Source organism: Plodia interpunctella, chromosome 24, assembly GCF_027563975.2.
Source record: "Plodia interpunctella isolate USDA-ARS_2022_Savannah chromosome 24, ilPloInte3.2, whole genome shotgun sequence".
Taxonomy (NCBI): domain Eukaryota; kingdom Metazoa; phylum Arthropoda; class Insecta; order Lepidoptera; family Pyralidae; genus Plodia; species Plodia interpunctella.
The window spans coordinates 84,121-96,992 of record NC_071317.1 but is presented as its reverse complement, the minus strand read 5'-3'; the positions used below and the strand labels follow the sequence as shown (position 1 = coordinate 96,992).

At 36.7% G+C, this 12,872-nt stretch overlaps 3 protein-coding genes across 7 annotated transcripts in view; 1 reads left to right on the top strand and 2 right to left on the bottom strand.

Annotated features, from left to right (window-relative positions):
* The window catches only part of cpx (complexin), a 249,353-nt gene extending 247,910 nt beyond the window's left edge, over nt 1-1,443 (bottom strand). For all 3 annotated transcript variants that reach the window (XM_053763825.2, XM_053763823.2, XM_053763824.2), the window contains exon 1: nt 1,318-1,443. The gene's annotated coding sequence lies outside the window, so the exon portion shown is untranslated. The remainder of the gene's footprint in view (nt 1-1,317) is intronic.
* Nucleotides 1,444-2,544: 1,101 nt separating this feature from the next.
* LOC128680558 (fibronectin type 3 and ankyrin repeat domains 1 protein-like) lies at nt 2,545-9,608 on the top strand. Its single transcript, XM_053763785.2, has 8 exons — nt 2,545-3,279; nt 3,558-3,827; nt 4,761-4,884; nt 5,879-5,969; nt 6,356-6,504; nt 6,907-7,045; nt 7,221-7,341; nt 8,546-9,608. The coding sequence occupies exons 1-8, from the start codon at nt 3,092-3,094 to the stop codon at nt 8,664-8,666; spliced, it is 1,203 nt and encodes a 400-aa protein (XP_053619760.1). The 5' UTR covers nt 2,545-3,091; the 3' UTR covers nt 8,667-9,608.
* The window catches only part of Skel (Skeletor), a 53,486-nt gene continuing 49,859 nt past the window's right edge, over nt 9,246-12,872 (bottom strand). Inside the window, exons 13-15 of one of the 3 annotated variants that reach the window (XM_053763780.2) lie at nt 12,483-12,710; nt 11,752-11,880; nt 11,511-11,650 (exon numbers count right to left, since the gene is read on the bottom strand). In XM_053763780.2, coding sequence (XP_053619755.1) covers nt 11,648-11,650; nt 11,752-11,880; nt 12,483-12,710 — 360 coding nt within the window. In that variant the 3' untranslated portion in view covers nt 11,511-11,647. Of the gene's footprint in view, nt 11,881-12,482; nt 12,711-12,872 lie in introns of all 3 variants that reach the window. The other 2 variants (XM_053763779.2, XM_053763778.2) reach the window with 2 other exon arrangements.

The window sequence follows — 12,872 nt, the reverse complement described above, 5'->3', positions numbered from 1 at the left end:
ATGTGAAAAATTATTAATTTTGACAGATAGATAAACATCCTCCACGACCTCTCTGTAGCCTAATGGTCAATGTGACATTTATTGAAAGACTTTAACAGACTATAACGCTGTTACGTCAGCACACATAATAGTTTTAATTTAGAGTTCAAAAAAGTTTGAGAATCGCAGCGATAGCTAATCTATTGTCCGTCCTCTCATTGTCTTTCTTTTCTCCGTTCATTTTATACTTTTTTAAGTAATGAAGTATATATAGGTACTGAACAATAAACCCACATCTACTTCATTCTGGATAAACCTATAGGTTTATTCATAACTATTCCTTTTAAAATAATTCTAAGGAACAATAGCACTCATATCCATACTAATATTACAAATGCAAAAGTCTGCCTGTCTGTTATGCTTTCTCGCTGGGCCGATTGTGATGAAATTTGGAATATTGGAATAGATATAGTTAATAACCCGGGGCAAATAAGGGCTACCGCGAGTATCACCTAGACCCCAACGCAGGACCGTTGGACTATACTTTTTTGGGAAGATAATGACAAATTGTCATGTAAGTAATTCATATAATACCTAGAGGAGTTTTTAGTCATTGTACACTTCGGTATTAGTAAGCACACTCTGACGTGGATTATATAACCACCGCCAATTTAACGGGACACTCGGGTTACAGGTTGTAACTTCCGAAATATAGTACCTAATCATCTCACAGACAATGAGTTTATTTAAACTGCGATATCGTAAAGAATTGAAAACTTCTTACAAAACCACCAGGTGGACAAGGCAAGCGCCTGAACCTAAACTGGGGTAGGTAAGTAATTATGTCAACACAAGACAAGCAGCTGTTAACAATACATTGTTTTACAAAACATAGCATACTTAATTAAATTTAAAGACAAAGAAATATTTATCTGAAAAATACACATAAAACTAGAGACTAATATTAAAATCAGTGGGTAACTTTGGAAGAAAACCGCGAAGATCTTCAAGGTCACTGTTTGCGGGATTCTCTCCACTAACGACACACATTAATCGTTCCGACTCTTTTATACAGCCTTTAATCTAATTACAAGCCATTTCGGGCCAAGTAAATACCATATTAGCTGTACGACAGCTCTATAGTCTCAGAAACAAACAATATTTCGCGAAATTCTAGCGTAATATCGATTTTTAAAGCAAATGTTGTCGAAAAGCAATAACAAATAACAGTAGTACGTAATGTTACTGCAATACAACTGTCAGTGAATCATTATTATCATTTATTCATTAATCTTGTTTAATATAGCACATGATAGTGAAAGTAATTAGCTGACTTACCGAAAATAGTAGCAGTTGTATCCGAAACGTATGGTAGACGAGTAGTTAGGTTATTTGGCAGGTTAAAGAGCAAAGGAACGCGCGAGCACGTACGTCGCGCTCGCAGATCGGGCGCCGACTGGTCGCGTCGATCGATAGGGCGGCCATTGCTGCGTTGCGTTCCGTTTTCAACAATTGAACGTCTAATTTTCTTTTTAATTTTTCATGTTTCGTTTGATTGCCAGTTCTGTTTAATTTATGTCACTATTTTTTTTTTATTATTCTATTGATTACTGATTGCTTATTTCCTAAATTAAATAAAAGTTAAAGATAAATTATCAAAAACAAAAAAATCTTATTCCAAAAATCTGAAATGTCAGGTGTATAAAAGGGAAATTTCTGATTTATCTTTGATGATAGCGATGATAGGATTTGTGTGTGTATAAGGTTATCGTAATATCAGGCATCGAAATAATAATACTAGTTAGGATATTAATTGACTAAATAGGTACTACTCTACCGGGTATAATAGCTCAATAATGCCACACCTAGGTAATTAGGCCAATCCACACGATAATGAATTCAATTATTGGGGTATTGATTGTGTAATAAATAATATTTGTTCACGTGAAATCGTTTGTTTACATAAGATATGAGCTCTGAGTATATCGGAGTCGCGTGCTACACTTATGGATGACTCAGAGCTCTACGGCTAACAGCTGACTACAGCTGATTGTTGACTCAATTACGTGGGTGTGAGTCGTGGTATGTCTATTGTTATTCTTATCATCTCGCTAACGTTTGATTGTTTTGGGTGATTTTTATTCAGCCTCGCCTTTACTTTTGAACGGTTTTTCATGGCTAGGAAGGATATAATGTTTAAGATGTCAGGTGACAGTTGTTTAATACACAAAATATATAGTAGTTACGACATTACAATGCAGAGATAAAATAACAGAATGGTTGAAACCAACCGCTTAGTAATGAAGAAGTTGAAACTGTATTGCAATAGGTCAAATAGAGGAAAACATCATTATTAATTACTATTTTACATTACTCTTAAGTTAAAAAAATAATATTTTTTATTATATTATAATAAACCTTGGCATATTTACTATATATATAGGTACTTATATACATACATATAAATATTTATATTTACATTTGTGTTGTAAATGAAAGAGCGATGTCTCCTGGCACAGGCGTATAATACTTAAGAGTTATCACTGTAAACTAGTTATTGAAAAAAATTACTATTCTCTATTCAAAACCTTGACTGCACTTTCTTAGGTTCTGATTCCGTATCTCCCATCGATGATCAATGTTTTAGGTACAAGGAAACTTGTGTGTTCATTTGTTTACTTATCGTGCTAGCAACAATTACATCGATCAAACTTGGTAGTTACCAGCCGTTCTGTTAGGAACATTCGATTAGAATTTGCTATAAATGTATTATTAGTTTTCGGTTTAATTGTGTTATTTAGCTGTGATATTATACGCAATCGACTGTTTTTTCGTTTGTCTATGACCGGAACATAACTGTGTATTCCATATTGTACTTAAAAATCAATATTCTCTTCGAGCATTATCTTAATTTGACATCCAAACTTTAATAACAACAGAATTGACTATTGAATTGTACCATGACGAAAATATGAAGAAGGAAGACCCTAATATGATGAGACAATTGAGAATTTCACTTTCTTATAATCAGAAATTAGTACAAAGGACTTAGTTGTGCTAATACCATTATTTACAAGTCAACCGTCGAGGAAGATAATTACTAATAACACAAATGAATTTACAAACGTTTCTAGAGAAGAAGTTTAAACAATGGCGGCCAGAACCACCGATGGTTATAGAGAGAACGAATTGCTCAGTAACCATGGAGTGGAAGCAACGGGAGTTTGAGTTCCTACAGGATCAGTTGCTTTACAAAATTGAGATGAAGAAGAAGCTACCATCATGGGTCGTCGTTTACAGGTGAATATTAATTTGAATAATATCATTAGACTTGTACAAGATGTAAAAGAACAGAATAATATAATAGATATTTAAAAATAAAATAATCTTATTGATTTCTGGGTTGACAATGAAGTACACTTGTGATAGTTAAATAAAGACAGGTATAAAATTAAGTCGTAGCAATTTTCAATAATTTTGAGATGCCCAAATGAGAGAGCAGCAAGAAATAGTCAAAAACATTTCTTCAACGTTACATGTGCTATTAAATATAATAACATATTTTTAATCGATTGCAGCGGAGGCAAAACATCAAAGATGATAGACTACCTTCCGCCACGACATCCTCACGTCTTCCGACTGACTGTCATACTCAAATCTACTGCTGTGCCGCTTCTATCCGAGAGAGCGCTGCACTTCTATGGCGATGAGAACACCATTTATGCGAAGATGAGAGACACTATTGAAGAGAATAGTGATGGGAAAGATGTTTCTGGAATCGAGAATCAAGAAGCAACAGTGAAAAATGATTTAAATGCAGCTCGGGATATTAAAGTCAAAAATGAATGGTTGGTTAATTTTATTTATATAAGTTTACATTAAAAGTTTTAGAAAGCGGTCTCTGGGCACGCTTAAGAAGAAAAACCTTAGATGAAAAAAGAGAGAATTCGTAGTACGAGTTACATTTTTGTACATTGCTGGTTATAAGAGCAGAATACATTACAATTAATTGAAATCCTAACTATAATCAAATATTGAGTTTTCATCCTTTTATTTCGACAGTCTGTAGGTTAATTAATTATTACGCATGAGTTATCATAATTGAAACCAAACCAACCTTTAATTTTGCGATCAATGAATTTAATCATGGTCTTGTTCGTTGAAATCATTGAAATGAACTGATCACATTGATGTAATGGTGGTTGTTTATCCTTGTGTCTGATCAGTTTTTCATTTAAAAATAAAATAATACTTTTTTACAAAATCGTTTTTAGTTTTACATATGAAAAACTGGTTGCACCTCGGGGCTTCGTTTTAATAAATATTTTATTAGTAAAAAGTTTGTTCAGATATTTTTTCATTGCACAGAATCGTTTAGTCAAATATTGTTTTATTTTTTTGTATTTAGGTTTCAATGGAGACATAAAGAAACGAAAGTTATATAAATAAACAATAGCTGGTGGTAACAATGCAAACAGCAGTCTTATATCTTGATAGCAGTATGTTCAAAGTTTGACAGCACATTCGTTAATCCTGGCGTAAGATTGTGGTTGGTGTTGTCAAATAGCTTGTGAGTCGTTTAACTCACTGTAATATTTATTAACATAGTAGGTATTAAGTCAAATTGTTACTAACATATTTTTATCTGAAAAAAAAACAAAGTTATTTATTTTATTTTGTTTAAAAAACAGCAAACTATTATTAGTTTGTTGTTTTTTAATTAACGTTGTTTTTTTAAATAATATAATTGTTTAACTAATACGTTAAACAACGTTGTCCAGGATAGAAGCCCGCTACCGCTGGGTGGAGTCCCAGCCGTCCCCGGAAACTTGGACCAGCACCGACACGGACGGGTCCTCCGCCGTCTGCTTCTGCATGGCTGTCTGCTGCGGATACATAAAGCAGGTAAATGCAGGACTTGCAGGGCTAGGACTAGTGCATATCTTCCCTCAGGAGCTCGATGCCGCAATAGTCAGCGTACTCGACTTGCGATGATCGAGTGATCGTTCAGTCACATACTGTTTGACATCAAGCCGAATCTTCAAATTTTTAAAGCAAGGCTGAAATTGCCGTCGTGAATACGCGCCTTATCGCCTTCCTCTATGAAGGTTACCACTTATCAATACCAATGTCACAAAACCAATTGGAGAGCATTCTAAAATTAAACTGAATAATTTTACCTATTAAACCTATATAATGACTATACTTTACTAAATTTCTCCAAGATAATGTATATTTAAAAATATAAATATAAAACCAAACAACAAAGATTTAACTCTTCTAGATTAGCAATATCGTCAACATATATCTTCCTGCGATTACGACCCCAGCGGAAGCTGTAGCGATATCTCCGGAGCCGCTGGAGAGGGTTAACAGGTGGCTCGTGAGTCCTCATATCACAATGACTGGTTCATAATGTTAGTACTAAAATTCTCTGTGATTACTTATTTATCAAGCGTTTATCTTAGAAGGGTGTCTTTTTACCCATCGAGTCAACGTAAGTTGTAATACGTCGTTTCATAAATCTGCCTTCCACCGTGGGAATTATGCGATAAAAAGGTTATATTCTACACGTTGTACCAAACATAGAAATCCACACTAGTGTTATAGTCCATACAGTGGTTATTTAGGATGATGGTTATTGAGTTAAAATAAAATTCGTCCTCATGATTATAGTTAAATCAACATAAAATTATAAGAGACTTAGTATTTGCTGACTGCATGGTCTCTGGACTAAGTTGAGCTTGCATATTTTACTTGTAATTCTCCATCTACTACATGTTTTAACTTTCGCATTGTGTGTATGCCACTATTTGTTACTAGATGGCGTAAGTAATCGTAAAAGTCACATCAAATGTCTTTTGAATACAATTTGACGGCAATGTTATCAATATCACAGGTTCAATCCATGCTGGAGGAGAGGCCAGAGTTGATAGGGATCGTCAACCCGAACAACGGATTTACGCCTCTCGCTGGCGCTGTTAAGAAAGGTGATTGCAGAAATTGAATTTGTAAATGTTAATATATAAGTAGTATCATGTTTTAATCCCGTGGTAGACGTAGTATATAGCTGAAAAGCAGGTATTGTGGAGGGAGGGTTGATTATATGATTAGGGCCCTTTCTTTTGACTATTTCAATCTGCGCAGCAGGCACATTGACTGGCTTGGTGTAGTCTAGGATAATATACATTGCGATATATTGGCCAACTAACACCAAACAACAATGATGCCGAAGACCGTGCGAAGTGGAGGAAAAAGAATAGGACTATAAACTCCAACGCTTAATGGCGACGGAAGCATACATATTTTCAACAACAAATTCGAGATCATGATGAAAGCAATAATAACAAATAAAAACTTCTCAATGTTTTTTCAGGTGACCTCAACACCGTAAAGTTTCTGCTGTCAGTTGGAGCAGAAGTGGAACAACGGTCAGATACGGGACAGACGCCGCTGCAACTGGCGGTGTTAGCTGGCGATGTGGCCGTGGCTGGTCTGCTCATCGAACACGGGGCTGATATCAAGGTGATGATATAGCTATCGTGATTTATATACATTTTTTATTAGTGCTCGAGCACAATATATATAAGAAGTTATACTATTTGACCATATACCTACTTTATTAAATTTTTAGTACCTACTATTAGAAAAAAATATAAAAAGAAATCATGTTAAGCTCTTTTGGCATGATACTCGTAGGCTCCAACACTATTTAAATAAGTTTCTTTCGGCATTGACCGTATTGTACGACACCAATCTTGCTCTTTCCTTTATGTGGTCTAATATAAGACCTTCCTATTCGTCTTCTCGGTTATATTTTGCCTTCCATAAGGTTTTTCATTAGATGATCATGTGGTACCGGGTGATCAGGTGGCTAATATTTTTTCCACATAGCTAATAATGTGCGTGAACATTGGTGATCACCAGAGCCGAGACAGGAATCAGCTGAGAGCAGAGCACTACGCGGTAGACTCCGGCAACGTCGCGATGCTGGAGTTTGTGATGGAGCGAGGGGGAGACCTGTCGGTGATTGATAGCAACGGCTGGACGCCATTGTTTAGGGCTTGTAAGTATTAATGTACCTATTACCAATCTAAGACAAGGGACAGAGACAATTTTATCAATTTAACCATAATACGCAAACACGTTATTAATAATTATACCCTAAAAATATATTATTTAGGATTTAATATTTCAATGAATACACTAACGTCAAAACTATAGAATATATTTTGTTCCAGTAACACAAAATGGTCGCACGGACATGATCACCGAGCTGGTAGCTCGGGGCAGTGACGTAAACATCTCTGATGCGGCAGGCCTTCCTCTGCTATCAGTCGCACGTCTGCTCACTAACAGACAGTAAGAATAATTACATCATAGTTTGGTTGCCATTTCGTGTTGAAAGAATCTGTTGTGTTGACCAAACGGTCCGTCTTGCTCCATAAAACTTTATTTCGACACGAAAAAAAGAAGAATATCATAGTTAGCTACTTTCTGGATACCGGTTGCTCAAAGAAGATGACGTTAACCGAGAAGGGCTGGACAAATTATCATGATGGCCGGAAAGCATTAAACAGAGATTAATGAAAGAAAAAGGATCTGACCGCCAGTACTGAAACACAACATCTACAACTCAATAAAATAACAAGTAGGCATGCAGGTTACCAAATTGTAAATGATAGCGAAATATCGATGTCTCTGCAAACTAAAGGTCGCAATCGCTTGATCTCATTGTATTTAGACCGAATACACTTTTTCAATTAAGATATTATTTATTTATAAAAAAAAAGTACGGGGATTATAATGTCATTTGCATATCAGTTCACGCGAGGGTTTGTCACGAATGAATAAATGGTAATACAGGTTGGGGCAATTAGTTTTATATTCATTACAAGTCTCAATGTCAGGTATAATGGCCGCAAACCAATGAAACATATGTCATTGTCCTCATATAGGGTGGAAGGATAAAGGGAAATAACACAATACCCAGGCAGACTTATATTTGTTAATTGACGTCCTTGGAGAAAAGGCTGCGGTGAAGTTTGTTGCGCCGCTTCTTCTTCACCCGCGTTTTGGAAGCCGACAGTACACTTAGTTTAAGTAATTTTTTTGACGTCAATTGACGTCAAGTGTTGTATATCATCCTAAATTGAATAAAGAATTTTGATTTTTTTTGAATTGTACGGCCATGCTGTTTTATAAGGTTTTTCGGCATTCTCGCAAAAGTAATTACTTCATTGTCTAATTGTTAGTTCTAATTATTAACTACTAACTTAATGTAAACTTACTTAATCTTATAATGTACAGATAGGAAATGCAGATTTGGAGGCATACAAGCTCTGCTTAGTTCAGACACTAGTCTCGCACAATTGACACACATTCGGCAGAAAGGGCAGATAGGTAAAACCCAAGAAATGCTGACTTGATGTCTTCAAGAATTATATGGAAAGTGGAGGCGAAAAAGTAGGAAAGCGGACCCTAGGCTTCGATGCTTCACCAGGAACTCGCTCAGATGAGTAAAGAAATAGAGAGAAAGATTTTATGTACTTATATGTATTTCCAGTGGCCGTAGCAGGGACTCCGTGCTGCGGGTGGTAGACCGTCAGTTTCCGCACGAGCGAGCGCTTGCCCTGTTTACCCGGCTGACGAAGAAGATTCATCACGTGCACACTGTCTTTAAGTAATGAAACCTCTTATCTGCGAACTGATAAGATTTGTAATTCCCCGCGTCGATATTTCCCGAATCCTACAAATTAGGGATTTAATAGAAGTGAATAGATATTTTTTTTGCTTGCGTGTACCCTAGACCTCAAGTTCGCACGATGATCATTTTCAGTTGTAACGCCCTGCCAATTTTTGGTTATGATTTTACAACCGAATATTTGCTTTGAAAAAACCCTATTATCTAAATCATTTATGCCTTTATATATTATTTCGTGATTTTGATTTTCATAGGAGTCGGTTCGATATTTTTTCAATAAAAAATTTCGTATTTTAATGTAGGTACCAAAATTACTTTTTTACTTCTACTTGGTGGTTGGATAAACAGTCTGCGAATGTTAACCCTAAAATATAATTATGTATCGTATACGGTTTCGCTCCCGTGGAAATTTTGGAATACTCTGGCTTTTCTCATGTATATGGAAATCATCATCTACGATTATTATTATGGCTACAGTATTGAGTATAATCTGACAATTTTGTAATATGTATCTTATTCAGCTAAAGAACAACAAACAATGCTTTTAATAAAACAAACGTAATAAATTACAAAACTAATTTATTTATTTATTAGAAAAAGAATATTTACAAAAATTCTTACACTAACGGAGTATTGATTGCATTACACACGTAACAAAGTGGTAACAGGTGAGAGACACGGCTCCGACTGAAGCCCTAACGCAAGACATCCCACAGCCACCCACAAGGACAAACGAAATGCGAAAATGGCAAGGTTTACATAAGTACCAATAAATAAGTTAAATTATTACATCCTCAAACGAACCTTAAACATAACGCTATTAACACTACATGCGTCCAATGAGACAGAACCCTGCCCGCTGCGGAGACAGGTTTCTCGTGATTGTCTTTCATACTGTGACCATTAGTCAATACTTTCTCTTGGACCTGATCAAAATCTTTACTTGTATCTCGTTTTTTCCTTTCCTTGTTTGCTATCCTGTCTTTACTAACTTCCTTGGTTTCTTCATCCTCCTCAGTGACATTTACACTGACATTTTCTGTGACTTCCTGTAACTCACTGGCTTCTCCTTTTAAATCATCAACGGATTCATCACTTTCTTCAAAAACATTAACAAGTTTAAGTCGTGTTGTTAGATATTCTGAAGACGCTGGCATTTGATCTCTGGTTAAATCTGTAGTAGACGGATTACTCAGTAACGGGGGTATTTCCCCTTTGAATGGACCAAATTGTGGAGTCTTTAGTAGCAATTCAGTATTTGAAGGCAGTTTTGAAGAATATAACTTTGGAATATTTTTGATATCTGGAACTGTCACCAAAGTGGTTGCCGATATCTTCTTTCCATCATATGTTGTAAATGTTGGTTGTTCTTTTACCATTGACAACTTTTGTGATTGCTCTACAGTCATCTTTGGATCAGGAGGAAGATAGTGTGAACTTACCCTATCAGATGCCATTACTAAATCAGAAGGTACTTCTTTTTCCATATTTTCTTTACTAAATAGAGCGTTTAATTCTTCCTCGGTTTTAACATACACTGGGTGCGGTCTATCTTCTTTAGCATGATTTTTCGGAAATACTTCTTTTGTTCTATCGTTAGTAGGTAACAAGTGATCTGGAGGAGATGGTATGAACATTGGTTCAAAAGTTTCTGTCATTTTTTCACTCGATACTATATTTGAAGGTTTATGATTTATATACTGCGGTGACTCCTCATAATCCTCTTCGATATCAGTATCTTCTCGCCTATTAGAACCGACATCAGCACCAGCAATTCTGTCTTCACCGGCCATTAAAGGCTCTCTAATGATTGGTTTGAATCCACTTTCAATTACAATTGTGTCAGGCTGAAATCCAGTATTTACAGCGGGTTTTAAAGGTGTTTCAGGTACTGATTCGCCAAGAAAATCTGACAACTTAATTTCATTTTGTTGTTCATCTTCAATTCCATAATTCAAGATGGGATTTTGCTGTTGATATGATTCAATTCTAAAATTTTGCAAAGTAGACTGATAAAACTCTGGCCCCGGAGTTGAAGCTGCTTGGTAGTTTTGAAGTTTAGTTGGGATCATCTGTTGATCTAAGGGCTGTGGATGGTCCATCGGTTTACCCAAAATTATCTGTCCCGGTTTACTTAAAAATGCAGACGGGTTACTGTGCGTAATTACAGGTTCATTTGAACTAGGTAGTGTCATTTGACTTTTTACAACTTGATTTGTAATAACATTAGTTTTGGTTTTTATTAATGTGTGACCTTGAGTAGGTTGAATAATAGAGCTTTGACCAGGTTTACCCATTATTATGGCTTGTGATGGATTATTATTTGCAGTCTTCATCGGACCTTGTTTATTTGGACTAAAAAGTGGCTTGTTGTGATGCATAAGTGGTGGCATCGCTTTCATCGGAGGAATACTTGGTGGAAGCGGGCGATTCATATTGTTTGGTCGTGGGTTATTTGGATACTTTTGTGGCATAGGTTTCTTTGGAACTCCATGTGGGCCGTATACGTTTGTGGGCATTGGTAGAGGATATCCTGGATTACCTTTTGGGTGATAAGGAGGTCTGCGCACTTTTATCTCAGGTGGAACTGGTCGTCTGAAAGGAGGTCTAACGGGACCCTGTTTGTTTAGGGCGTTGGGTCGTAATACAGATTGTAATGTCAGCGGTTGTTGGTTGTTCTGTATTATGTAATCTGGCCGCTTTGTCGCTTCAACAAAGTATTCTTCGTCTTCGCCTAAAGGTTGTTCTGGCAAGTAGAAATCTTTGACATCTTCGTGAACCTGATACTGTGAGAACTTCTGCGGCTGGGTTAGATTTCTGCGCATTTCATCCTTCATCATATTCTCAATATTCTCCACGGCTTGTATTACGTCCTTGATTTGTCCAGTAGATACGGGCAATTCGAACTCCTGAGTCGGCTGCTGGATCCTCACCGTGTCCATCTCCCCCGTAAGGACGTCACCCTTACTACTGAAACCGTTATAATTTGTTTTCGTATTGATTATTTTTTCAACTTTCGTGCGCTGATCTATAAAATTAGAGTCAGGAGGAGGGACACGGCTATGTACCTGAACTGACTCCTCTCCGGCGAGATCGGCCGGCGCGACATGTGCGACCACGCGGCTCTCCTCGGCTTCGGCCGCGTCACACTCATCGACCACATTTATCTTCCACCCAAGGTAACGGTGGGTGAAGCACTGCAACACATAACTTTATATTAGAAAGAGAACATAAATAGATATACCGTACAACCTTACACCACCGGTAAAAAGTGTGAGCTTAGAGATGACATGCGAAACAAAGAAGACTTGGAAGGCTGAAACAGAAAACAAGAGAAATTATACAGCACATACAAAGCAAGAGAAATTGTATTAATTTACTAAAGAATGAGATGATCTATTAGATAGAGTTAGAACTAAAGTACCCGATTCGATAAACAATATTTCCCATTATATTATCATGGATATAGTACACAAAGAAATGTTGTTATTATTATATGTAGCGAAGAAGTGCTTTGGAAAACCCACAATTTTGAAATTACGAAATCAGATAAACCCTGATCTTTAATTTGTTACACACTCCAAAATATGTTGATAAGAAAATTAAAGTGAACCAAAAACTAAAATAGCAAATGTCAATGTATTTTACTCGCAATAGCATCAAAATACATTTACAGACAAACAATCCACTGACGTTATCAAACCAGATCAATGAAGATACGGAGAACTTGTTATTGGTCTACTAATATATATTTAGAAGACTGTACTGTAGGTAGCAATAAAACAAAATAAACAAGGACCTGGTAAAACACAGTATCAGGGGTGCTTCTATCTGGAGTCCACGTGACGATGCCGGGGTTTCCGGGCTCGCACTCGAGGGTCAGTGACCTCTGGTAGGCACCGAAGCTGGGGTACTCGTCAGCTCCGGGCCCGTTGGGGTCCGGCGTCCAGTTGCAGAGCCGGCCCACGCCAGTCGGTATCAACTCGCCGCTACGCGAGCGACGCACACCGGCGTAGATTTCTAAATTCTGGAAAATTGTGAATAAATTATTATTAGAAGGCATGAGTTATTCCGCAGAGCTAAAGTCAAGTCAAAAAGGACTTATTAATACTAGAGTTAATATCTAAACTTCTCTAGTTCGAGAAGCACCGGTAGAAAAAGAAGAAGTAAAATCACCGGCATGTACATA

Excerpts from the sequence above, each read along its gene's own strand:
- LOC128680558 (XM_053763785.2), top strand. The coding sequence starts at position 3,092 with ATGAATTTACAAACGTTTCTAGAGAAGAAGTTTAAACAATGGCGGCCA. Across the intron at positions 3,828-4,760 it reads ATTAAAGTCAAAAATGAATG|GATAGAAGCCCGCTACCGCT; the intron begins GTTGGTTAATTT and ends AACGTTGTCCAG. Across the intron at positions 6,505-6,906 it reads AACACGGGGCTGATATCAAG|AGCCGAGACAGGAATCAGCT; the intron begins GTGATGATATAG and ends GGTGATCACCAG.